Here is a 25,050-nt window from a genome sequence, read left to right on the forward strand (position 1 = left end):
CCCCTCTTCTCAAGGTCTTTGCCCCCCCCCCCCCTTCTGTGCCTTTTGCCCCCCCCTTTCCACGCCTTTTGCCCCCCCACCCACCTTTTGCCCCCCCCTTTCCGTGCCTTTTGCCCCCCCACCCACCTTTTGCCCCCCCCTTTCCGTGCCTTTTGCCCCCCCTGCCTTTTGCCCCCCCCTTTCCGTGCCTTTTGCCCCCCATTCTCATGGCTTCTGCCCCTCTTCTCACGGTTTTTGCCCCCCCCCCCCCCTTTCCCTGCCTTTTGCCCCCCCCCCCCCCCTTTTCCCTGCCTTTTGCCCCCCCCCCTTTCCCTGCCTTTTGCCCCCCCCCCCCCCTTTCCCTGCCTTTTGCCCCCCCCCTTTCCCTGCCTTTTGCCCCCCATTCTCATGGCTTCTGCCCCTCCTCTCCTGCCTTCTGCCCCCCCCCCCTTTCTGTGCCTACTGCCCCCCATTCTCATGGCTTCTGCCCCTCTTCTCACGGTTTTTGCCCCCCTTTCCGTGCCTTTTGCCCCCCCCCCTCCCGCCTTTCGCCCCCCCCCCCCCGTGCCTTTTTCCCCCCTCTCCGCACCTTTCGCCCCCCTTTTTGTACAACCACCCCCCCCCCCCAACCCCCCCGTATAACATCCCCCTCTCCTCCCAGGTTACCCCTCTCCCCTGGGGGGCTCGGAGCACGCCTCGAGCCCGGTGCCCGCCAACGGCCCGGCCTCCGCCCCGCCGCTGCCCTCCGGCCCCGCGGGGGTCCCGCTGGACGGCGCCGACCCGCAGGCCCTGGGCCAGCAGAACCGGGGGCCGACCCCCTTCAACCAGAACCAGCTGCACCAGCTGCGGGCCCAGATCATGGCCTACAAGATGCTGGCCCGGGGCCAGCCCCTCCCCGAGCACCTCCAGATGGCCGTGCAGGGCAAACGGCCGCTGCCCGGCATGCAGCAGCAGCTGCCCACGCTACCTCCACCCTCCGTGGCCGCCGCGGGGCCGGTGCAAGGGCCCGGACCGGGACCGACGCCTCCAAACTACAGCAGACCTCACGGTGAGCCCGCCTCGCGGCAACCATCCCCCCCGGCGTCCCCTCCCGGGACCCCGCTTCGGGCTCGGGTTCGCCCCCGCGGTGGGTTTGCTGCTCCCCATCGCGGCCGTTAGCTCTCGGGGGGCTTCGTTCACCCCGCTCAGCACCACTTCTGACCCCCCCGGGGTTTAATTTCCCCATCCTGCTCCGCCTCGGGCTCTCCGGGAGCAGCAGGATGAGCTTTGCTCCCCATAAACACAGAGATGGAAATCTTAACGTGTTTTTTTTCTCCCCTTTCCCTTTTTTTTGTGTATTTCTGGCTCTGCAGGTGGAGGAGGGCCCAACGTGCCCCCTCCCTTGGGTTGGATTTTCTGCTCCTCAACCCAGCCTCATCGTGGCCATTAGCTCTCGGGGGGCTTCCTTCATCCCCCCTCAGCACCACTCCTGACCCCCCCGGGGTTTAATTTCCCCATCCTGCTCCGCCTCAGCTCTCCAGGAGCAGCAGGATGAGCTTTGCTCCCCATAAACACAGAGATGGAAATCTTAACGTGGTTTTTTTCTCCCCTTTCCCTTTTGTTTGTGTATTTCTGGCTCTGCAGGTGTAGGAGGGCCCAACGTGCCCCCTCCCTTGGGTTGGGTTTGCTGCTCCCCATCGCGGCCGTTAGCTCTCAGGGGGCTTCGTTCACCCCCCCCCCCCCCAGCACCACTTCTGACCCCCCCGGGGTTTAATTTCCCTGGGAGCAGCAGGCTGAGCTTTGCTCCCCATAAACACAGAGACGGAAATCCTAACCTGTTTTTTTTCCTCCCCTTTCCCTTTTTTTGTGTGTTTCTGGCTCTCTGCAGGTATAGGAGGGCCCAACATGCCCCCTCCCGGACCCTCAGGAGTTCCCCCAGGAATGCCTGGGCAGCCCCCGGGCGGCCCCCCCAAGCCCTGGCCTGAAGGTGAGAGCGCAGCCGCCTCCAAAACGCTGCCGGAACCGAGGGCTCGTTAGGGGCCGGCGGTTAACGAAGCGACCTGCGGGGGGGGGCACAGCCCTCTGGCAGCCCCGAGGGGCTCCTGTGACCCCCCGAGGAGCCCCCTTGCCCCCCCCAGATTCCACCTTGTTCTTCTTCTTGACCATTCCGCGTGCTTTTGGGGCCGGCTGCTCCGAGTTTAACGCCCCCCCTTGGGTGGGGAGGCTTCGGGTGGCCAAAAAAACGTAATTTTAGGGCCTGGTGACGTGTGACGGGGGCAGAATTCACCGACCTGCTCCGCCGCCGGGCCCTGCGCGCGCCCCACCGCTGCCCCTCGCCCGGGAGGGGACCCTGAGGGGGGGGGGGGGGTTTAATTCGTCCCAGCTCGTTCCCTGACCTCTCCCCCTTCTTTTTCCCCCCCCCAGGCCCACTGGCGAATGCTGCAGCCCCCACCAGCACACCTCAGAAGCTGATCCCCCCCCAGCCGACCGGCCGGCCCTCCCCGGCACCCCCGGCCGTGCCCCCCGCCGCCTCCCCCGTGATGCCGCCCCAGACACAGTCCCCGGGGCAGCCGGCGCAGCCGGCCCCCATGGTGCAGCTGCACCAGAAGCAGAACCGCATCACCCCCATCCAGAAACCCCGGGGGCTCGACCCCGTGGAGATCCTGCAGGAGAGGGAGTACAGGTAGGGCTCCCCCCTCGCTTCCCGCGGGGGGGTTTTGGCCTCCCGGGGGGGCGCCACGGCGATTCCGTGGTGTTTTTGCCTCCTCCTGACGCGGGAGGTGCAGAGGTGTGCGGGGACACCGGGGGGGTTGGTGGCCTCGGGGCTCCTGAGGCTTCACACGGAGCCTCTGGCTTTCCGGGGAGCCCCACCACGTTTTGGGGTTTCCAGGGAGCTCCACCACGTTTTGGGGTTTCCAGGGAGCCCCACCACATTTTAGGCTTTCCAGAGCTCCACGCCATGTTAGGGTTCCCAGGGAGCCCCACCAGGTTTTGGGGTTCCCAAGGAGCCCCACCAGGTTTTGGGGTTTCCAGGGAGCCCCACCAGGTTTTGGGGTTTCCAGAGCCCCACTACACGTTAGGGTTTCCAGGGAGCTCCACCACACGTTGGGGTTTCCAGAGGGCTCCCCCACGTTTTAGGGTTCCCAGGGAGCTCCCCCACGTTTTGGGGTTTCCAGGGAGCCCCACTACACGTTAGGGTTCCCAGGGAGCCCCACCACGTTTTGGGGTTTCTAGAGCTCCACCACATTTTAGGGTTTCCAGGGAGCTCCACCACGTTTTAGGGTTTCCAGAGCTCCACGCCATGTTAGGGTTTCCAGAGGGGTCCACCACGTTTTGGGGTTTCCAGGGAGCTCCACTACACGTTGGGGTTTCCAGAGGGGTCCACCACGTTTTGGGGTTTCCAGGGAGCTCCACCATGTTTTAGGGTTTCCAGGGAGCTCCACCACACGTTGGGGTTTCCAGAGGGGTCCACCACATGTTAGGGTTCCCAGGGAACCCCACCACGTTTTAGGGTTTCCAGGGAGCCCCACCACATTTTAGGATAGACCCCAAGCATCCCCTCTGGGGCCTCTCCGTCTCACCCGAGATAAAGCCCCAATAAATCGGAGTCGTATCCGCCAGCCTCGTCAGGAGAGGCCTAAAAGCGCGTGCCCGAGGTCGCTTCGCTGCCCCGTGCCCCTAAATCCCGTCTCGTTCCCCCCCGCAGGCTGCAGGCTCGCATCGCTCACCGGATCCAGGAGCTGGAAAACCTTCCCGGCTCCCTGGCCGGCGACCTGAGAACCAAAGCGACCATCGAGCTCAAAGCGCTGCGGCTGCTCAACTTCCAGAGACAGGTACGTGGTCTGCCAGGGGGGGACCGGCTGCGAGGGGGAGCCGGGAGCCGATTCCCCTTAAAAAAAAAACAAAAAAAAAACCCCAATCTTCCTCCCCAAAAGCTGCGTCAGGAAGTGGTGGTGTGCATGCGGCGGGACACGGCCCTGGAGACGGCCCTGAACGCCAAGGCCTACAAGCGCAGCAAGCGGCAGTCGCTGCGCGAGGCTCGCATCACCGAGAAGCTGGAGAAGCAGCAGAAGATCGAGCAGGAGCGGAAGCGGCGCCAGAAGCACCAGGTGGGGCCCGGCGCCTTCCGCGGGCGCCGCGCCGGGGGGGGCCGGGTGCCCGGAGTGCACCGGGAGGGGTATTTTACACGGAATCGAAGGGGTTGGAAGGGACCTCGGAAGATCTTCGGGTCCAGCCCCCCTGCCAAAGCGGGTTCCCTGGAGCAGGCTGCCCAGGGAGGCGTCCGGACGGGCCTGGGATATCTCCAGAGAAGGAGACCCCAAAACCTCCCCGGGCAGCCTGTCCCAGCGCTCCGTTGCCCTCATCGTGAAGAAGTTCTTCTGCGTGTTGGTGCGGAACTTCCCGGGCTCCGTTTTGTGGCCGTTGCCCCTTGTCCCTGTCCCCACAGAGCACTGAAAAGAGGTTGGCCAAATCCCTCTGCCTCCCACACCTCCGGTATTTATCCACGTCGATGAGATCCCCTCTCAGTCTTCTCTTCTCCGGGCTGACCAGCCCCAGGTCTCTCGGCCTTTCCCCACAGGGAAGATGCTCCAGGCCCCATGTCATCTTTGTGGCCCTCCGCTGGACCCTTTTAGGGAAATAAAATTCAGGGAAAATAAAGTTTTAGGGCATTCCCTCCCTTTTTTTTTAAGGGGATTGCGCCAAAAAGAGGAAGATTTCTAGTAAATATTAGAGGAATCGGCCTCGCTAAGCGCGCGGCGTCAGACCGACGGCTTCAGAGGACTCGATGCGCCTCTCTCAACGCTCCCGTTGTTGTTCCTCTCCCCCCAGGAATACCTCAACAGCATCCTCCAGCACGCCAAGGACTTCAAGGAGTACCACCGCTCCGTCACGGGCAAGATCCAGAAGCTCACCAAGGCGGTGGCCACCTACCACGCCAACACCGAGCGCGAGCAGAAGAAGGAGAACGAGAGGATCGAGAAGGAGCGGATGCGCCGCTTGATGGTGAGGCTCTGCCGGGGAGCGCTCGGGGGGGGGGAGGAACCCCCCCGCGGGCTCCTCCGGGCGGCGGGGCGCTGAATCCCTGCCCTTCCCCAGGCTGAGGATGAGGAGGGGTACCGCAAGCTGATCGACCAGAAGAAGGACAAGCGGCTGGCCTACCTGCTGCAGCAGACGGACGAGTACGTGGCCAACCTGACGGAGCTGGTGCGGCAGCACAAGGCCGCCCAGGTGGCCAAGGAGAAGAAGAAGAAGAAGAAGAAGAAGGTGAGCTGGCAGGGAGGCGAGCGGCGGGGGGGTCGGGCTGAAGCAGGGGGCGTTTGGGGCAGGAATTCAGCTCCAAACCGCGCTGCGGCTGAGCCGCCCTGGCTCCGCGTGCTCGCCTTCCCCCCTTTTCTGCTCGCACCGGGGCGGCCGCACGACCCCCGTGGGTGTTGGGGGCTCCAGTTCCGTTGCTCCCCCCCGTGCCGGGTCGCTAACGGCCGTCTCCCTCTTCTCTTCCAGAAGGCAGAGAACGCAGAAGGGCAGACCCCCGCCATCGGGCCGGACGGCGAGGTGAGCCCGGGGACTCGCTCCTCGCTCTGCCAGGCGCGGGATCCAGCACCCCTGGATCCTCCCGGTGCTGGGAGCCGGCTGCGGCGCCCGGGCGGGCGGCCGAACCGGGGCTTCCCGAAACAAAACGCGCGCCAGGATGGACAGAGAGAGAGCCCTCTGACCGCCTCCGACATAAATCAGCCCTAACAGGGCGGCGCAGAGCTGTGGGGCAGGCTCTGACCCTGCTGGAGGGGAGGGCGGGTCGGTTTTTAGGGCGTCTGGGAGCGTGGTGTCCCCCCCGGGGGAGCTGCGGCTGGCCAGCTGGGGTTAGGATCCACGTCGCCTCGCTCTGCCCCAAAACGTGGGGGGCTTCTTGTCCCCGCTGCGCTCGGGGTCCTGCCTGCGTGCCCCCCATGGGCTGAAGGTTCCCCCCGGGCCTGCGCGGTGGGGATGAACGCACGCGAAATCGCAGAGCACGCTCGGGTGAAGCCGTAAAAACACCTCCAAGGGATTCGTAGCTCGGCGCAACGCCCGGGGCGGAAAATGGGACTTGAAATGGGACGTGCTGAGGACTTGGCAAAATCCCTTGTGAGCAGCAGGGCTCCTCTTTGAGATTTTGAACGAAATGATCCTGATCCTGCAGCAGGGCTTCTCTTTGAGTTTTTGAAGGAAATAGCCCTGCAGCCGGGCTTTCCTTTGGCATTTTGAAGAAAATGGTCCTGCAGCAGGGCTCCTCTTTGAGATTTTTGAACGAAATGGTCCCGCAGCAGGGCTTTCCTTTAACGCTTCGAATGAATCGGTCCCGGGGGAACGATGCCTGGCGTCTGGAGGCGCCTCCCCACGTGGGGATGGGTTTTGCAAACCGATTTTGAAACGATCCGCGTGCCGAACGCGGTCAGCCTTCCAGCTCTGCCTGCTCCTGGCGGAAGCCGTGTTCGACCCGCTCCGTTGCCCAGCCGCGGCGGTGCCGTAGCGGGCTCGCTCGGAGCAGCGGACGAAGGAAACGCTGGCTCTGCTCCGGGGCAGGAAAATAACAGCAGCCTGACCTTTTATTTTTTTTTGGCTTCCTCAGCCTCTGGACGAGACGAGCCAGATGAGCGACCTCCCCGTGAAAGTGATCCACGTGGAGAGCGGCAAGATCCTCACCGGCACCGATGCCCCCAAAGCGGGGCAGCTGGAGGCCTGGCTGGAAATGAACCCCGGGTGAGTCCCGGGGGGGGGGGGTTAATTTGGGGGCGGCGTGGCCCCGAATTCACACCGGGGTTTGTGGTTTCGTCCCCCCCCTGCCCCGTGGGCTCTTGGGGTTGGGACCGGAGGCTTGGTGCGAGCCCAAAGCCCTGAGCTTGGGAACTGCGGGGAGCAGCGGGGCTCTGGCTGGGAATTGGGGGTCCCAAAGGGGCTCTGGCTGGGAATTGGGGGTCCCAAAGGGTCTCTCCCAAAGGGGCCTGGGAATTGGGGGTCCCAAAGGGGCTCTGGCTGGGGGGGGTCCCAAAGGGGCTCCGGCCAGGAAGGGGGGGTCCCAAAGGGGCTCCGGCCGGGGGGGGGTCCCAAAGGGGCTCCGGCCAGGAAGGGGGGGTCCCAGCAGGGCTCGGTTGCTAAAATGAGGTGGGACGGTGGCGCGGGTGGTCCTGGGCACGCGCTGAGGGAGGAAAGAATGAAGGAATAAGCGTTTTGTTTAAAAAAATAAATAATAGGAATAACAAAAGCCAAGCCCTAACGCGAAGGTTTCCGGAACCGGGCTGGGCTCGCGCTTTGTGCGCAGTGCTGCTGGCAGCGGATTGGCAATGAAATATTAATATTTGTGTTTAATTAGGTATGAGGTAGCTCCGAGATCTGACAGCGAAGAAAGTGGGTCAGAGGAGGAGGAGGAGGTAAGGAGAAATGCCAGCAGCCCTTTGTGCTTTCGTATTTTAAATGTTCGGGGGAATCGGAAGCAGCTGTAGACGCAGCGTGCCACCCGGAGCTCGCCTCAAAAATCACCTTCCCGGCGTGGTTCCGTGCCAGGCGGCTCAGACAAAGTTCCCTGATGAGTTTATTGGGGAACAAACTGAAAAAAATCTGTGTTTAAAATAAATAAATAACCAAACAAAAGACGGGCGGGTTCAGTCCGTCCGCCGCTGGCCTGTCTCTTATCAGCGGCTGCCCGCCCATTCTCGGTGGGTTCCCCACGCGGTTTTCAGGGCTGGTGGCTGCTCCTGCGGGGGGGTTCCTGCTGCCTGCACCCCCCCGGGGCAGCAGCCCAGTGCTCAGCACCCCGTGTCCCTGCAGGAGGAGGAGGAGGAGCAGCCGCAGCCCGCTCAGCCGGCGCTGCCCGTGGAGGAGAAGAAGAAGATCCCCGACCCCGACAGCGACGACGTGTCGGAGGTGGACGCCCGGCACATTATCGAGTGAGCGTCGCCCCTCCGCGGGGCTCGGGGGGGCGATGGCGGCGGCTCCGATCCCAAATCCCTCCGTTAACGAGAGCTAATTTGGCCCGTGCTTGGGAAAATTCGCCTCCCCGGGGGATTTGTCACCCCCCCCTCTTCCCGTGGGGTCGCCGTCCTCATCTCGGCGCCTCTCCCCCTCCCTAGGAACGCCAAGCAGGACGTGGACGACGAGTACGGCGTGTCGCAGGCGCTGGCCAGGGGCCTGCAGTCCTACTACGCCGTGGCCCACGCCGTCACCGAGAGGGTGGACAAGCAGTCCACGCTGATGGTCAACGGCGTCCTCAAGCAGTACCAGGTGAGGTTCGGGGAGGAGGCGCCGAGGTTTGGGGTTGATTTTGGGCTCCGGGGAGGAGGAGGGGGAGCCGAGGGCAGAGCCGGCGCCCGTCCTTGGCGTCGAAATAATTCACTTAAAACAAAGAACGTCAGCTCTCCTGCGCCCGCGGTGCTGAGAGGGGAGGAATTCGTCAGCGCCGGTGGTTTTAAATAATTTAATGAGATCCTTAATGGTGTTTGGGGAGCCCGGCTGCACGCTGAGGTGGAGGTGGGGGGCTCGGGCTGCTGGCACGTCCCTGCTGCGTCGCGTTGGGGTTTTTTTTCACCCCCCTCTTCTCTCCTTTCCCCCCCCCCGCAGATCAAGGGCTTGGAGTGGCTGGTGTCCTTGTACAACAACAACCTGAACGGCATCCTGGCAGACGAGATGGGTCTGGGCAAAACGATCCAGACCATCGCTTTAATCACATACCTCATGGAGCACAAGCGGATCAACGGCCCCTTCCTCATCATAGTACCTCTCTCGTAAGCGCCCGTTCACCGCCCCGTCCCGGCCTGGCAGGCGCAGAAACCTGCTCCCAGGCCTCTGCCCTGTGACTTCCCCTCCTGTGAGGGCCGCTTTTTACCCTTCCTTTTTCCTTTTTTTTTTTTTCCTCCAGAACCCTGTCGAATTGGGCGTACGAGTTTGACAAATGGGCTCCTTCAGTGGTGAAGGTCTCCTACAAGGCAAGTAGAGGCTTTTGTTTTTGCGCCCAGCTGCTTTGTGAGGATTCCTCGGATGCCAGCGCGCGTTTTCCTCCCCAGCAGAACAACGCTGCCATTATCCAGAGGGATCGGGGACGCTTCCCCGGCGCTGAAAACGAAACCCCTATCTGGTTTTTGTTCCTTAATGCCAGAAGGAAGCCAGCTGCTGCTGGCTGCGCGGACGCTCCCGCCCGACCGCCCTTCTGCTACCGGAACGTCATCCCACGTCGATAACAGCTTCTCCCACCACTTTTCCAGGACTTCGTGGCTCTCCCTTTTCCCAGGACTTCGTGGCTCTCCCCTTTTCCCAGGACTTCGTGGCTCTCCCCTTTTCCCAGGACTTCGTGGCTCTCCCCTTTTCCCAGGACTTCGTGGCTCTCCCTTTTCCCAGGACGTGGATCCTGCCTTAACATTTCTCTTGGAAATTCTCCCTGCAGGGCTCCCCGGCAGCAAGACGGGCGTTTGTACCTCAGCTCCGCAGCGGGAAATTCAACGTCCTGCTCACGACGTACGAGTACATCATCAAAGACAAGCACATCCTCGCCAAGGTGAGTCCTGGCAGCTCCCCCGCTGGGCGCTGGCGGGGCTGATTCTGCACCCTGCTGGTCTGTGTCCGGCAGAGCTTATGGCCTGAGTGGGACCCCAGATTTTTTTCCTTCCCTCCTGTTATCGCGTGGCAGGAGGAGAGGAGCTGCTCCTCACCCCGAGCAGCCCGAGAGTGGCCACTCCGCATCCCCTGACACAGCAAACTGGCCTTTTTCTTTTTTTTAAAAAAAAAAAAAAAGGAAGTCATGGGACTTACAGTGACTATCTGTTAAAATCTGTACCGGATCGTCGCTGCGCTGCTGCCCCAGCTGAGTGCCAGAGGGCTTCTGCTGCACGTGGCAGCGAGCCGGAGGGTGACGCTGGAATGTTTTAGGCTCCCCCGGGGTTTGGAGAGTTGTGGTGTTTCAAGAGAACACAGACAATGCATCAGAACCTCAAATTAGGAGGTTTAATCTACAGACAATGTGTCAGAACCTCAAATTAGGAGGTTTAATCTACAGACATGTGCATCAGAACCTCAAATTACGAGGTTTAATCTACAGACGATGCATCAGAACCTCAAATTACGAGGTTTAGTCTACAGACAACGTGTCAAAACCTCAAATTAGGAGGTATAATGTACAGACGATGCATCAGAACCTCAAATTAGGAGGTTTAATCTACAGACAACGCGTCAAAACCTCGTTTAATCTACAGACAATGCATCAGAGCCTCAAATTAGGAAATCTACAGACAATGCATCAGAACCTTTAGGAGGTTTCACCTACAGACGATGTGTCAGAACCTCAGATTTACAGGTTTAACTCCTGATTTAGTTCTGCAGCACCAGGTGACCGGGGTCTGGCTTGTAAAAATGGTAAAAATTCACCAGTTTGTCAAACGTAACGGAGCCGAGGCGTCTTCCTTGCCTTGGCGAGGCTTTGAAGGGAGCTGTCATCTCTGTTCCCTCCTCCTTGTGAAGGGTTAAAGGAGGCTACGGGCCAAAAAGCCCGAGAAATACTGAAATCCCCCAAGCTGTTGTCCGTCTCTTGTCTTTTAGCCCTTTTTCCCCACTCCTTCCTTTTCCATCTCTGAGCCGGAGACGCAAAGCCCTGCTGCTGGGAGATGTTTCCAGGCAGCAGCTAAGAGAATAAAGAGAAATTCGAGGGGGGTTTTCGTGGTCCTGGCTAGCTGCGACCACTCCTGAAGGCCTTGGGGCCATTCTCCAGCCGCAGCCGGAGCTCGGCGGAGCTGCAGCGGCCCCGATCCGCTCGCTCACGCTCCTGCCGTCCCGCAGATCCGCTGGAAGTACATGATCGTGGACGAGGGCCACAGGATGAAGAACCACCACTGCAAGCTCACCCAGGTCCTCAACACGCACTACGTGGCCCCGCGCCGCCTGCTGCTGACGGGCACCCCGCTGCAGAACAAGCTCCCGGAGCTCTGGGCCCTGCTCAACTTCCTCCTGCCGACCATCTTCAAGAGCTGCAGCACCTTCGAGCAGTGGTTCAACGCCCCCTTTGCCATGACGGGGGAGAAGGTGTGGGCGTTGCGCCCGGTTCTTTTTTTTTTATAACCGCTCCCAGAGCCTCTTGCTTCCCACTCCCAAGTGTCCCGCTGTAAACTGGGGGGGTTTTGGGGAGGGGGTTCGGTGGTGGGCTAAGCACCGAGCGTTAATCGGGTGCTCGAGGAGCTGCCTGGGTCCCGGCAGCACGGATCTGAGTGGCGAGGCCGCTTTCAGTGCTGCTGCCTCGCCGCCTTTGAGGCGACTCCTCCTGAATCGCGGCAGCTTTCGGCAGGGCGGGCTATCAGACGGCCAGGGGGAGAGGAGAGGAGCGGGCTGAAACTGGGAGCAAAACCCCCGCAGGGGGGGCTCGGACCCCCAGGAGATTCCCAGTACACCACGTGCAGAGCAGTTCCTCGCTTCGCCCCGACCCCGGGGCTCGTGCAGCCTTCGAGGAGCTGTGGGGGGGGATTTCACGGGGCGCTGAGTGACGCTTTCTGTTCTGAGGAGGGGGATTTCGCGGGTCCCTGAGTGACGCTTTCTGTTCTGGCTCGCGGCGCAGGTGGACCTGAACGAAGAGGAAACCATCCTGATCATCAGGCGCTTACACAAAGTGCTGCGCCCCTTCCTGCTGCGAAGGCTGAAGAAGGAAGTGGAAGCTCAGCTGCCCGAGAAGGTAACTGCCCTCCTCCTCCTCCTCCTCCTCTCTGCCAGTGCGAGCGGTTTCTTCACCTCCACAAGGAGTTTGGGCTGGGTTAACTCGCCCCATGCAGCGGTTTGGGTGACTTGGGGTTGCCCCCAGGCTCCCGAAGCGGGTGGCTCGGTGCCGGGGCGCGGAGGGATTCGGCGTCCCGCTGCGCCTCGCGGGGCTGACGGCCTCTCCTCGCTCCTTGCAGGTGGAGTACGTGATCAAGTGCGACATGTCGGCCCTGCAGAGGGTGCTCTACAGGCACATGCAGGCCAAGGGCGTGCTCCTCACCGACGGCTCCGAGAAGGACAAAAAGGTTTGCCCGGGTTCCTCCGCTGCCGGAAAGGGGCTGGCGAAACACCCCGGGGATGAGGGCAGCCCCTCTGCGTGCCCGCTGTCCCCGAGGACAGCAGGAGGCGCCTTCATCAGGAATTTAGGGATTCCTGAGCACAGCAGGAGGCCCCTTTGTCAGGAATTTAGGGATTCCTGAGCGGCTCGCCGGGCTGAATTTGGCCCATTGTGAGCTCCTCGCGCTGCCAGCAGCGTCCCGAGGGTGCGCTGGGCACGGTGCTGCGCCTGCTGCCTGCCAGGACACCCGCAGCGGCCACCGACAGGCTCTCAGCCAGCCAAGTGGCAATTCCCTGCAAAGAAACGAATAAAAAAAGACCCTTTGGTCTGAACCAAAAGCTGAAGGCGAAAAATTCCTTCTCCTTCCACTCACCTCTTCAGCTCTCTGCTCCCCTCGAGCCGCCGGCTCTTCAGCAGCCTTTGCTCCTTGGGTTCCTCGAGGGGACTTCAATATTTGTCCTAAAACCTTGAGTTTCGCCTCGTGCTGATGGGGAGAGCGGTGCCAAAACCTCGGGGCTGGGAGCTCTGAGTGCTCCAGGGGGCTCCTCCCGGCCACGTGGATGGGCAGAACCCCGAAATTCACTTGGGTTTCCCTCTTGGCGCAGGGTAAAGGCGGGACAAAAACCTTGATGAACACCATCATGCAGCTGAGGAAGATCTGCAACCACCCCTACATGTTCCAGCACATCGAGGTAACGCGGTGCCCGGCGGGCAGTGGTCGTACGCTGGGGGGACTCGCAGGAACTGCTCTGCCCCTGCCAAATCGGCCAGGCGGTGCGAGGAGCAGAGGAGCGCACGGCTCTGTCGCCGTGTCGGGACAGGGCACCGAAATCCTCGGCGTAGGGCCCGGCTGCTCGGCAGCCACGCGGCGCTGGGCAGGTTCAGGTTCGCTTCAGGCCGTTTTGCGCCACCCAAAGCAATCCAAATTCATTCAGACGAGCTCACTGAAGCAGTATCGCCTAAAACCAGTGAGCTGGGGGGGCCAGGCTGAGCCCTCTGGATCAGACTCCCCATGCTGTGAGGGTGCTGCTGCTGTCTGACACCACGCGGAGCTCTTCACATCGCCCCGGTCCCGCACATTTCATGCGTGGGACCCGAGCCGTCAGCAATCCTCCGGGCCCCGAGGGCCGGTTCTCTTTTAGGGCAGCTCCAGGACCGTGGATTTCTCGTTTATCCGTGTGCCAGGCTGGTTTCTGACTTTGCTTTCCGTTTGCAGGAATCCTTTTCCGAGCACTTGGGGTTCACTGGAGGTATCGTGCAAGGGTAAGTGCGCTTTTCTCGAGTCCCAGCAGAGGGATTTGTGGCTCACCAGCGCGATCAGGGATCTCGCAGCGCTGATAACCCTCAGGGGAGGAGGAGGAGGAGGAGGTTTTAGTACTGAGCGGGCTTCTGGCGAGGAGGCCGATGGCCCAAGCTGGCAGCAAGGAAGAAAAACGCGGGCAGTGCCCTCAGCAACACGCTTTAACGTCTGGTCAGCCCCACCGTGGCCAGGCAGCGGGGCTCGGTGGTCTCCGTAGTCCCTTCCGCCTCAACTGCTCTGTTCCACGTCCTCATTCCCATCTTCTCTTCCCTCCCAGACTGGATTTGTACCGTGCCTCGGGCAAATTTGAGCTCCTAGACAGAATCCTCCCCAAGCTGCGAGCCACCAACCACAAGGTGCTGCTCTTCTGCCAGATGACCTCCCTCATGACCATCATGGAAGATTATTTTGCTTACCGTGGATTCAAATACCTCAGGCTGGACGGTGAGTGCCTCCGCCCCGCGGGGCCGGCAGCTGCCCCCGGTGCTTGACGTTAAACCTCTCGCGCGGGGCCGAGCAGCGAGGTGAGCGGGGACAGAGGTAAGGTGACGGCCGGGCCATCTTCCAGCAGCCCGAGGAGGAGAGAAACGGCGCGCCGTAAAGCAGTAAACCTTGCTGAAAGGGCGCAGAGTAAAGAATAAATGTCCTTAAGGGGCGTAGGATATAGAATATACGTCCTTAAGGGGCGTAGGATACAGAATATTCGTCCTTAGGGGGCGTAGGATATAGTATATACGTCCTTAAGGGGCGTAGGATACAGAATATACGTCCTTAAGGGGCGTAGGATACAGAATAAATGTCCTTAAAGGACATAGGATAAAGTATATACGTCCTTAAAGGGCGCAAAATAAAAAATAGATGTCCGAAAAGGGCGTAGGCTAAAGAACAAACACCCTTAAAGGGTGTAGGATACAAAATAAACGTCCTTAAGGGGCACAGAATAAAGAATAAACGTCCTTAAGGGGCGCAGAATAAAGAATAAACCTTGCTTAAGGGGCATAGAATAAGGAATAAACCTCCCTTAAAGGGTGTAGGATAAAGAATAAGCTTTCCTTAAAAGGTGTAGAATAAATAATAAATGTCCTTCAAGGGCATAAAATGAAGAATAAACCTTCCTTAAAGGGTGTGAGTGTAAAGAATAAGCCTTCTTTAAAGGGCGCAGAATAAAGAAGAAACCTTCCTTCAAGGGCGTAGAATAAACGTCCTTCAAGGGCGTAGAAGAAACGTCCTTCAAGGGCGCAGAATCAAAGAAGAAACGTCCTTCAAGGGCGCAGAATAAAGAAGAAACGTCCTTCAAGGGCGCAGAATAAAGAAGAAACGTCCTTCAAGGGCGCAGAATAAAGAATAAATGTCCTTAAAGGGCGCAGAATAAGGCATAAACGTCCTTCAAGGGCGCAGAATAAGGCATAAACGTCCTTCAAGGGCGCAGAATAAGGCATAAACGTCCTTCAAGGGCGCAGAATAAGGCATAAACGTCCTTCAAGGGCGCAGAATAAGGCATAAACGTCCTTCAAGGGCGCAGAATAAGGCATAAACGTCCTTCAAGGGCGCAGAATAAACCTTCCTTAAGGGGCATGGGATAAGGAATAAACCTTCCTTAAGGGGTGTAGGATAAAGAATAAGCCTTCCTTTGAAAGGTGTAAAATAAATAAACCTTCCTTAAAGGTTGTAGGAAAAAGAATAAATGTCCTTAAAGGGCATAAAATGAAGAATAAACTTTCCTTAAAGGGTGCAGAGTAAAGAAGAAACCTTCTTTAAAAGGTGTAGGATAAATGTCCTTCAAGGGCGCAGAATAAAGAAGAAACCTTCTTTAAAGGGTGTAGGATAAATGTCCTTCAAGGACGTAGAATAAGGAATAAATGTCCTTCAAGGGCGTAGAATGAAGAAGAAACCTTCTTTAAAGGACGTAGAATAAGGAATAAATGCCCTTAAAGGGTGCAGAGTAAGGTATAAACGTCCTTAAAGGGCGTAGAATAAATAAGTCTCCGTTAAAGAGTGTAAAATAAAGAATAAACCTTGCTTAAGGGGCATGGGATAAGGAATAAACCTTCCGTAAGGGGTGTAGGATAAAGAATAAGCCTTCCTTAAAAGGTGTAAAATAAATAAACCTCCTTAAAGGTTGTAGGAAAAAGAATAAATGTCCTTAAAGGGCAAATGAAGAATAAACTTTCCTTAAAGGGTGTAGAGTAAAGAAGAAACCACCTTTAAAGGGCGCAGAATTAAGAAGAAACCTTCTTTAAAAGGTGTAGGATAAATGTCTTTCAAGGGCGTAGAATAAGGAATAAATGTCCTTCAAGGGCGTAGAATGAAGAATAAATGCCCTTCAAGGGCGTAGAATGAAGAAGAAACCTTCTTTAAAGGACGTAGAATAAGGAATAAATGCCCTTAAAGGGTGCAGAATAAGGTATAAACGTCCTTAAAGGGCGTAGAATAAATAAGTCTCCGTTAAAGAGTGTAAAATAAAGAATAAACCTTGCTTAAGGGGCATGGGATAAGGAATAAACCTTCCGTAAGGGGTATAGGATAAAGAATAAGCCTTCCTTAAAAGGTGTAAAATAAATAAACCCTCCTTAAAGGTTGTAGGAAAAAGAATAAATGTCCTTAAAGGGCATAAAATGAAGAATAAACTTTCCTTAAAGGGTGTAGAGTAAATAAGAAACCACCTTTAAAGGGTGCAGAATTAAGAAGAAACGTTCTTTAAAAGGTGTAGGATAAATGTCCTTCAAGGGCGTAGAATAAAGAATAAATGTCCTTAAAGGGCGCAGAATAAGGAATAAACGTCCTTCAAGGGCGTAGAATGAAGAATAAACGTCCTTCAAGGGCGTAGAATGAAGAATAAACGTCCTTCAAGGGCGTAGAATAAGGAATAAATGCCTTAAAGGGCGCAGAATAAGGCATAAATGTCCTTAAAGGGCGTTGAATAAGGAATAAACGTCCTTAAAGGGCGTAGAATAAAGAAGAAACCTTCCTTAAAAGGTGTAGAATAAATAAGTCTCCGTTAAAGAGCGTAAAATAAAGAATAAGCCTTGCTTAAGGGGCATGGGATAAGGAATAAACCTTCCGTAAGGGGCGTAGGATAAAGAATAAGCCTTCCTTAAAAGGTGTAAAATAAATAAACCCTCCTTAAAGGTTGTAGGAAAAAGAATAAATGTCCTTAAAGGGCATAAAATGAAGAATAAACTTTCCTTAAAGGGTGTAGAGTAAAGAAGAAACCACCTTTAAAGGGTGCAGAATAAAGAAGAAACGTTCTTTAAAAGGTGTAGGATAAACGTCCTTCAAGGGCGTAGAATAAAGAATAAATGTCCTTAAAGGGTGCAGAATAAGGAATAAACGTCCTTAAAGGCTGTAGAATGAAGAATAAACGTCCTTCAAGGGCGTAAAGTAAAGAAGAAACCTTCTTTAAAGGGCGTAGAATAAGGAATAAACGTCCTTAAAGGCCGTAGAATAAGGAATAAATGTCCTTAAAGGGCGCAGAATAAGGAATAAACGTCCTTTAAGGATGTCCTTAAAGGATGCAGAATAAAGAAGAAACGTCCTTAAAGGGCGTTGGATAAAGAAGAAACCATCCGTAAGGGGCGCAGAATAAATAATAAACGTCCGTAAGGGGCGCAGAATAAATAATAAACGTCCGTAAGGGGCGCAGGATACAGAAGAAACCTTTCTGCAGGGGCGCGGGATGAGGCAGTGGCTGTCGGAGGGCAGGTGAGGAGCGCAGCCTTGGGCTTGGCACCTTCCAGCTCCCGCTTCTCAGCTCCACGTAGCTCTTAATTAATGCTGGCGGGCTGAGAGCCGCCGTGATGGGCGGCCGGAGCCTCGTTAGCGGTGTAAGGCTGGTGGCCGGAGCCTCGTTACTGGTGTAAGAATCACAGAATTGTAGGGGTTGGAAGGGACCTCGAAAGATCATCGGGTCCAACGCCCAAAGGGGGTAAGGCTGGTGGCCGGAGCCTCGTTACTGGTGTAAGGCTGGGTGGCCGCTTTTAACCTCGTTAGCCCCGTAATGGGACACGAGCGGAGCTCCAGGCTTCGTGCGGGGGCACAGCTCGGCCGAACGGCCCAGCAGAAAAGTAAAATCAAGTCACCGCGGGAGCAGAGCACGGAATTCCTGTAAAGGTGCCCGCGCGTGGCACTGCCGAGGCGCGGGCGGACCCAAAAACCTCTCCCAGCCAAGAGCGGCGCCGACTTTTTAAAAGTCGGCCTTCCGAAAACCATCCAACGGGGCAAGCGAAGCCCAAAACGAGACTGAAGCGCTTCCTTAAACCGAGGTTTTTTTCCTTCCCTGACCTCAGTCTCTCGGATCCAATTCCTCCTTTAAGCCCCCCGTTTACTGACCCCCGGCCCCAGAGGGGCGTCAGGGCAGCGTCCTGCTGGCGTCACCCGGCCCTTTCTGTCCCCAGCGGGGCCGTAACTCGCCCCGGCACCGAGCGGGGAAGTCGCCGAGGTCTCTGTAGCCGTTAATGCCAACCGGCACGAGCGCGGCGTTTATTTCGGGCTCCCTTCGATGCTTGAGCTCCTCTCGCACCCCCTTGGCCCCTACATGGAGCCTCGTGCGATTTATTCCTCCGACGGGGGCGTTTGGGTGGGCACGGGCTGGCAGAGACCCTCGCCTAGCGCCGAGCGCGGCCTTGCAGCCGCTGCCCCGAGCTCTGGGAGATGCGATGCGCCCGGGGCCGCCCCGGACACCGCGCTGCTCCTGCTCCAGCCGCTCGTCTCCCTTCTTCCCCGTCCCCGGGGCCTTTCTACCGAAAGCAGCCTCGAGCCGAGCGCGCCCAGCAGCCTTTCACAGGCAGCCCCCGGCCCGTCCCCACCGCCTCGAGGTGTCTCCGTGGCGTCCCGGGCAGGAGTAACCCTTCCTCTCTGTTTTTAGGAACCACTAAAGCCGAAGACCGCGGCATGTTGTTAAAGACTTTCAATGAGCCAGGCTCTGAGTACTTCATTTTTTTGCTCAGCACCCGGGCCGGCGGGCTGGGTCTGAACCTCCAGTCCGCAGATACTGTGATTATCTTTGACAGCGACTGGAACCCTCACCAGGTAAAAACCCAACCAAAAAAACAAACAAACAAACAAACAAAAAAAAACCACCACAAAACCAAACCAAAAAGCCAAGCAAGCGCACAAAAAGCCGGATGGAGAAGACGGCTCCGGCCGCGCCGTTCCCGTGCGTGCCTCGAAGAGCTCCTCGCTCGCTGCCGAGCCTGGAGAGAAGCGCAGCCGCGCTGGCAGCCTCGGGACGAAGACCCCCCCCCAGCCTCTGCTCCTCCTGCGCCCAAAACGCTGCCCTTCTGTCCGCCCGCCGCCCCCGGCACGAGAGCCAGCAGCAGCGGGGGCTTTGCCACAACCCGGCCCCTTCGCCCTCCCGGGGCTCGCTTCTGGCGGGGGAGGCCGGAGAGAAGCCGAGAGCCCGGCGCTGGCAGCGACGCCCAAAGGCTCCGCCAGCAGCGGAGGTCGGAGACCCCCCCCCCTCCCCACCTCCTCCCGGCCCGCGGTGCTTTAAAGCACCAAAAACCCCCCCGTCCTCCCTGCCCGGCGCTGGTGGAAGCCCCCAGGCGAGCTCCTGCTGACCGACGGCCTCTGAGAGGCGGGGAGCAGGCCCCCTACCCCCCCAAAAAAAATATTCTGGCCGCCGTTCTCGGCGCGCGCTCGGTCCCCTAAGGAGAGCGCTCTCGTCCCTCCGCGCCGGTCCCGGCGAGTAACCGAAATTCCCTGCGAGCCCAACGCAGCCCTCAGGACCCGCGGGGAGCGGCGTCGCGCACCCCCGGCCCACGCCGCGTTGTCGAGGACAAACCCGTTGCGCGTCCCGCCGGGCGCTGCCTTAGAACCCCCTCAGCAACCGATGCGCCCTGTCCCCGGCAGGACCTGCAGGCGCAGGACCGAGCGCACCGCATCGGGCAGCAGAACGAGGTGCGCGTCCTCCGGCTCTGCACCGTCAACAGCGTGGAGGAGAAGATCCTCGCCGCCGCCAAGTACAAGCTGAACGTCGACCAGAAGGTTATCCAAGCCGGCATGTTTGACCAGAAGTCCTCGAGCCACGAGCGAAGAGCCTTCCTCCAGGCTATCCTGGAGCACGAGGAGCAGGACGAGGTAAGGGGCAGCAGCGGCCGCTTCCTGCTACTCCAGAGCGCGATTGAGCGACCGTGCGGCTGGCTTTGCTCCACTGCTCTGCGCGTCCTCGAGGCCAAGGGCGCGGGGGCTAGAAGGAAGGCGCATGAACACTTGTTGCTAGTTGAAGGGAGTTTTTTGAGCGTCGGTGAAAGGTGCCGGATTGACAGCCCTGGAGACTGAAGTCCTCTATTTATCCACAGAACAGATACAGCGCGGGCAGCGGCAGTGGCAGTGCAAGCTTCCCCCACACTGCCTCAACCCTGTGCCTGAACGCTGAGTTGGAGGAACCACCTCTAAAGGTGAGAGGGGTTGTTCAGTCTCCACGCCCATTCAATCCTCGGCCTTGCTGCTGAGACTGCCAACGCACGTGCCAGCTCCGACGGTGGTCTTTGCACCGTGGAATTACCCGCCCGCTAGAAACCGGACTGAGGCCGCCCAAAAAAAAAATATAAATAAATAAAAAATAAATAAATAAGAATAAAACATAAAAAAAAATAAATTAAAAACACGTCTCTTGACGGGCAACCCAACACGCGTCGGATGGTGACGATGCTCGGCGCTGTGCTCCGAGCGCACGACCCCGCCGCGGCGCCGTTCTCGTCGCTGAGCCGGGGCTTTTTTTTTTCCCCCCCCCCCCCCCGCCGTCTTTGCAGGAGGAAGACGAGGTCCCCGACGACGAAACGGTCAACCAGATGATCGCGCGGCACGAGGAGGAGTTTGACCTTTTCATGGTGAGCATGGCCCCGGCTGCGCAGGAGGAGTGGTGCCCGCTGTTCTCCCGAGTAGCAGCTAAAACGGTCTCTCTAACAGAAATCAGCCGCGAGTGCTTAACGGAGCCGTGACTCGTTCGAGTTCATCAGGTAAAACAAAACTGTGGAGCAGGGGCTCACGGGCAGGACGCTCCCGGCTCCGGTAAGGGACCAGGCTCGGGGCGGCGGCGCCCCCCCTCCCCTCCGGGACGGTGGGGCCGGGAGGTTCCAGCAGCGCTGCCCCCTCTCGCCCGCGGGGCACGAACCCCGCGGCGCTGAGCAAAAAGCCGGTTCCGGCCCCAAAATAGCCCTGGCACTGCCGGAGGAGGGGGGAAGAGGAGCGCTGTAAAAGAGGAGAGGCTCCTCGTTCCTCGAGGGCGAGGGACGGGCACGGCAAGCAAGGACCAGGGAGGACTACAGCTCTCACAAACGGCACTGGGAATGGCAAAGCGTTAATTAGAACGGCGGCGTTAATGGCAGAGCGTTAATTAGAGCCGGATATTTGCTGCCCGTGCCATGTCTGAAGTCGCAGCCCCGTTAACTCCCGGCGCTGACGCCCGCGCCCCGTGCCCGACGCCGGCCTGGAGTCCTTCAGGGACTCGGCAGCAGAGAGGGGCGAGCTTCCCAGCCCCGCAGCTAACGAGCTCCAGCCGCTAATTAATTACTGCCCCCCTCTCCCCCTGACCGGGCCGTATGCCTGCCCTCATTCCAGCAGTCTCTACCGAGCTGCGGCGAGCCGGCGGCCACCGAAATGTTTTCCGCTCCTGCCGGCGGCTCTCCCCACCCGGCCCCGTGCTCCCCCGAGGCCGCGCCTCGGCCCCCCCAGGAGGATTTAGGGCCGCAGCAGCCCCCCCCCGGAGCCCGGCGGCAGCCCCCCAGCTCACCCCCGTCTCGTTGCAGCGCATGGACCTGGACCGCCGGCGGGAGGAGGCGCGCAACCCCAAGCGCAAGCCGCGGCTGATGGAGGAGGACGAGCTGCCCTCGTGGATCATCAAGGACGACGCCGAGGTGGAGAGGTTAACGTGCGAGGAGGAGGAGGAAAAAATGTTCGGGCGAGGCTCCCGGCACCGCAAGGAGGTGGACTACAGCGACTCGCTGACGGAGAAGCAGTGGCTCAAGGTATACATGGTACAGCACCCTTCTCCGTTGGCCTCCTCAGCCCCGTGCTCGCGTCCGTCCGTCCGTCCGTCCTGGGGGTGCCGGCGTTCCCAGCACGCGCTCGCGGGCGCTACCGAGGCGGGCGCCCCGTTAAAACGCCCTCGGGCGGCCCCGTCCGCGGCGGGGAGGTGGCGCCGGAACCGCGCCGGCCTCTCCCCAGCCTCGTTTCCTCCCCAAATATCCCACAAATATCAGAACTCGGTGACCCCCCCGCCGTAACGAGGGGACCGTCACACACCCGGAGCCGCCCGGGAGCCGCGCGCAGCCCCCCGAGACCGAGTTGGGGCTTTGGGTTTGGGCAGGGGGGGCAGCTCAGGGAGGTCTGGGGGCCTCCGTGCTAGCGGCTCCCGCGTTGCTCCCCGGGCAGGCGATCGAGGAGGGCACGCTGGAGGAGATCGAGGAGGAGGTGCGCCAGAAGAAGTCCTCCCGCAAGCGCAAGCGGGACACGGACGTGGGCTCCGCCACCCCCACCACCAGCACCCGCAGCCGGGACAAGGACGAGGAGAGCAAGAAGCAGAAGAAGCGCGGCCGGCCGCCGGCCGAGAAGCTCTCCCCGAACCCGCCTAACCTCACCAAAAAGATGAAGAAGATCGTGGACGCCGTCATCAAGTACAAGGACAGGTAGGAGAGGGGAGGGAGAAGCGGGGGGGCCCGAGCGCTTTCGACGCGGGGACTGCAGCGCGCGGCCCCGACGCCGGGCACGCCGCCCAACCGCCGGGCACGCCGCCCGTGCCATCCCCCTCGGGGTGGCCGCCGAGGTCGGCGGGGCGTTGGGAAGCTCAAAAACCCAAAGCTGCTTGCCAAACGCCGCGCGTGGCCGGCCAGCGGTGGAAGCAGCTCCCTCAGGCGGGCTGGGAATGAGCAGTTGGCTAATTAATTAATTAGGCAGCTGAGGGCGCGTGGCGCGGCGCGGGCGGCTCCGTCGCGCGGGTCGCGGGACGCGCGGTGCTCCCGTTGACGCGCCGTCCCTCTTGCCGTGCAGCAGCAGTGGCCGCCAGCTCAGCGAGGTCTTCATCCAGCTCCCCTCCCGCAAGGAGCTGCCCGAGTACTACGAGCTCATCCGCAAGCCGGTCGACTTCAAGAAAATCAAGGTATAAAAAAAATAAATAAATTTAAAAAAAAATCCCGGCTCCTCGCGGGGGGGGTACGGGTGAAATGGGGGGCACCGGGGGGAGGTTTTGGGGCACCGGGAGGGTTTTAGGGCTCCGAGGGGAGGTTTTGGGGCACCAGGAAGGTTTTGGGGCACCATGGGGAGGTTTTGGGGCACCATGGGGAGGTTTTGGGGCACTGAGGGGAGGTTTTGGGGCACGGAGAGGAGGTTTGAGGGGGCCTGACCCCGCTTTTCCACCCCCGCAGGAGCGCATCCGCAACCACAAGTACCGCAGCCTGAACGACCTGGAGAAGGACGTGATGCTGCTGTGCCAGAACGCGCAGACCTTCAACCTCGAGGGCTCCCTGGTAAGGCCGCGCCGCCACCGGGGCCGTGGGGTGGGACCGGGACGCTGGGGGGGGGTCTCGGGGCGTCCCCCTCCTCACCCTCCCGCCGTCCCCCCCCCCAGATTTACGAGGACTCCATCGTGCTGCAGTCCGTCTTCACCAGCGTGAGGCAGAAAATCGAGAAGGAGGAGGAGAGCGAAGGTGAGGACAGTGAGGAGGAGGAGGAAGGCGAAGAGGAAGGATCTGAATCAGAGGGTGAGTCACCCCCCCGCAGCGGGGGTCGGGGGGTGGTGGAATGAGGGGGTGGGGGGGGGAACGGCCCCGAACCTCCTCCCTCCCGCCGGGCAGGGCCGTGGCGGCGTGCCCGGGGGAAGCGCACGCTGCCCGCACCCTGCCCCGGGACAGCGGGGACAACGGGAGCCGGGACGGGGGCACCGGGATGTGGGGAGGGGGGGGACTGGGGGGGTTGGGGGGGGTCTGGGGGGGGACTGGGGGAGCCCCCGCGTGGGTCCTGGTGTGACGGCGGCTCCCCCTTCCCCCCGCAGCCCGGTCCGTGAAGGTGAAAATCAAACTGGGGCGGAAGGAGAAGGCGCAGGAGCGGCTCAAGGGCCGCAGGCGCACCAGCCGCGGCTCCCGCGCCAAGCCCGTGGTGAGCGACGACGACAGCGAGGAGGAGCAGGAGGAGGTGAGGCCCCCAAAAAACGCCCTCTTTTTTCCCCAAAAAATGCCCTCTCTTTCTCCCCTAGCCCCCTCTTTTTCCCCAAAAATGCCCTCTTTTTCTCCCAAAATGCCCTCTTTCTCCCCCCAGCCCCCTCTTTTTCTCCCAAAACGCCTTCTTTTTCTCCCAAAACGCCCTTTTTCTCCCAAAATGCCCTCTTTCTCCCCCCAGCCCCCTCTTTTTCCCCCAAAAATGCCCTCTTTTTCTCCCAAAATGCCCTCTTTCTCCCCCAAAATGCCCTCTTTTTTTCCCAAAACACCCTCTTTCTCCCCCCAGCCCCCTCTTTCTCCCCCAAAATGCCGTCTTTTTCTCCCCCAAAATGCCGTCTTTTTCTCCCCAAACGCCCTCTTTCTCCCCCCAGCCCCCTCTTTTTCTCCCAAAACACCCTCTTTCGCCCCCCAAGCCCCCTCTTTCTCCCCCAAACCCCCTTCTTCTCCCCCAACCCCCCCCATCCAGCCCTAACCTCCTCTCTCCCCCCGCAGGATCGCTCCGGCAGCGGCACCGAAGACGACTGAACCCCCCTCCCACGGCCCCGTCCCCCCTTAGCTCTAACGGGTAGCAACGCCGTAGTCCCAGCCTCGAGTAACCTGTCCGAAAAATCCCATATTTATACCGCCGAGAGATGTAGGACCGTCCGCGTCCCGCCGCGCCCCGGCCTCGGTAGCCTTCGTAACAGCATTAACTGTTCACAGGGAGCGCTCGCTCCCCGGTTTTTCCTCTTTTCCGCCCCATTTTCAGCAGCGGTACTGTTTTCGGTGGCTCGCTGGAGGTCGCGGCTCGTGGCCGCCCGCCGCCGGCCGCGCGTGTCGATGTCACTGGATTTCAAGCAGTAATAAATTAAACGAGACGGAACCGCTGCGCGCCTCCGCTGCGTCCTGCCGCGGGTGGGGAGTTGGGGGGGGGATGGAGGGTGGTGCTTGGGGGGGGATTTACCCCCCATTTGGGTGGGATTTACCCCCATCTGGGGGGGATTTTCCCCCTTTGGGGGGGATTTTCCCTCTTTAGAGGGATATTTACCCCCTTTAGGGGAAGGAATTGACACCTTCAGGGGCATTTACCCCCTTTGGGGGGGCATTCCCCCACTTCAGGGGGATATTTACCCCCTTTGGGGAAAGGAATTTACCCCCTTCAGGTGGATTTACACCTTCAGGGGCATTTACCCCCTTTGGAGGAGGATTTACCCTCTTGGGGGGCGGGTTACACTCTTTTGGGGGAGGATTTACCCTTTTTAGGGGTACTTGCACCCCCTTTGGGGGAGGACTTACTACTTCGGGGGAGGGATTTACCCCCCTTTGGGGGAGAATTTACCCTCTTTAGGGGGATTTAGCGCCTTTGGGAAAGGATTTACCCCCCTCTGGGGGAAGACTTACCCCCCTTTGGGGAGGGATTTGCCCTCTTTAGGGGGATTTACCCCCCCCCCTTTAGGGGGAGGATTTCTCCTCCTTTAGGGGAGACTTACCCCCTTCCGGGGAGGACTTTGCCCCTTTAAGGGGTTTTACCCCCTTTGGGGGGAGGATTTACCCCACCTGGGGGGATTTACCCCCTTTGTGGGGCTCCTGCTGGGTGTGGGGCTGGCTTCCAGCATAGCTTTATC

At 59.5% G+C, this 25,050-nt stretch overlaps 1 protein-coding gene across 11 annotated transcripts in view; it reads left to right on the forward strand.

The window, feature by feature from the left end:
• The window catches only part of SMARCA4 (SWI/SNF related, matrix associated, actin dependent regulator of chromatin, subfamily a, member 4), a 31,621-nt gene extending 7,309 nt beyond the window's left edge, over window positions 1–24,312 (forward strand). Inside the window, exons 5-36 of one of the 11 annotated variants that reach the window (XM_066986482.1) lie at window positions 641–1,027; window positions 1,847–1,945; window positions 2,383–2,641; window positions 3,665–3,791; window positions 3,894–4,067; window positions 4,789–4,962; window positions 5,056–5,223; window positions 5,461–5,511; window positions 6,563–6,693; window positions 7,304–7,361; window positions 7,759–7,877; window positions 8,061–8,211; window positions 8,548–8,711; window positions 8,846–8,912; window positions 9,368–9,478; window positions 10,753–10,995; window positions 11,522–11,635; window positions 11,856–11,963; window positions 12,601–12,687; window positions 13,212–13,258; window positions 13,573–13,739; window positions 18,160–18,323; window positions 19,146–19,373; window positions 19,595–19,693; window positions 20,048–20,125; window positions 21,044–21,271; window positions 21,669–21,922; window positions 22,284–22,392; window positions 22,658–22,759; window positions 22,861–22,993; window positions 23,284–23,423; window positions 23,939–24,312. In XM_066986482.1, coding sequence (XP_066842583.1) covers window positions 641–1,027; window positions 1,847–1,945; window positions 2,383–2,641; window positions 3,665–3,791; window positions 3,894–4,067; window positions 4,789–4,962; window positions 5,056–5,223; window positions 5,461–5,511; window positions 6,563–6,693; window positions 7,304–7,361; window positions 7,759–7,877; window positions 8,061–8,211; window positions 8,548–8,711; window positions 8,846–8,912; window positions 9,368–9,478; window positions 10,753–10,995; window positions 11,522–11,635; window positions 11,856–11,963; window positions 12,601–12,687; window positions 13,212–13,258; window positions 13,573–13,739; window positions 18,160–18,323; window positions 19,146–19,373; window positions 19,595–19,693; window positions 20,048–20,125; window positions 21,044–21,271; window positions 21,669–21,922; window positions 22,284–22,392; window positions 22,658–22,759; window positions 22,861–22,993; window positions 23,284–23,423; window positions 23,939–23,971 — 4,574 coding nt within the window. In that variant the 3' untranslated portion in view covers window positions 23,972–24,312. Of the gene's footprint in view, window positions 1–640; window positions 1,028–1,846; window positions 1,946–2,382; window positions 2,642–3,664; window positions 3,792–3,893; window positions 4,068–4,788; window positions 4,963–5,055; window positions 5,224–5,460; window positions 5,512–6,562; window positions 6,694–7,303; window positions 7,362–7,758; window positions 7,878–8,060; window positions 8,212–8,547; window positions 8,712–8,845; window positions 8,913–9,367; window positions 9,479–10,752; window positions 10,996–11,521; window positions 11,636–11,855; window positions 11,964–12,600; window positions 12,688–13,211; window positions 13,259–13,572; window positions 13,740–18,159; window positions 18,324–19,145; window positions 19,374–19,594; window positions 19,694–20,047; window positions 20,126–20,204; window positions 20,255–21,043; window positions 21,272–21,668; window positions 21,923–22,283; window positions 22,393–22,657; window positions 22,760–22,860; window positions 22,994–23,283; window positions 23,424–23,938 lie in introns of those variants that run through there. The other 10 variants (XM_066986484.1, XM_066986486.1, XM_066986483.1 and 7 more) reach the window with 10 other exon arrangements.
• Window positions 24,313–25,050: the final 738 nt, after the last annotated feature.

Source organism: Anser cygnoides, chromosome 34 (genome assembly GCF_040182565.1).
Source record: "Anser cygnoides isolate HZ-2024a breed goose chromosome 34, Taihu_goose_T2T_genome, whole genome shotgun sequence".
Classification (NCBI taxonomy): domain Eukaryota; kingdom Metazoa; phylum Chordata; class Aves; order Anseriformes; family Anatidae; genus Anser; species Anser cygnoides.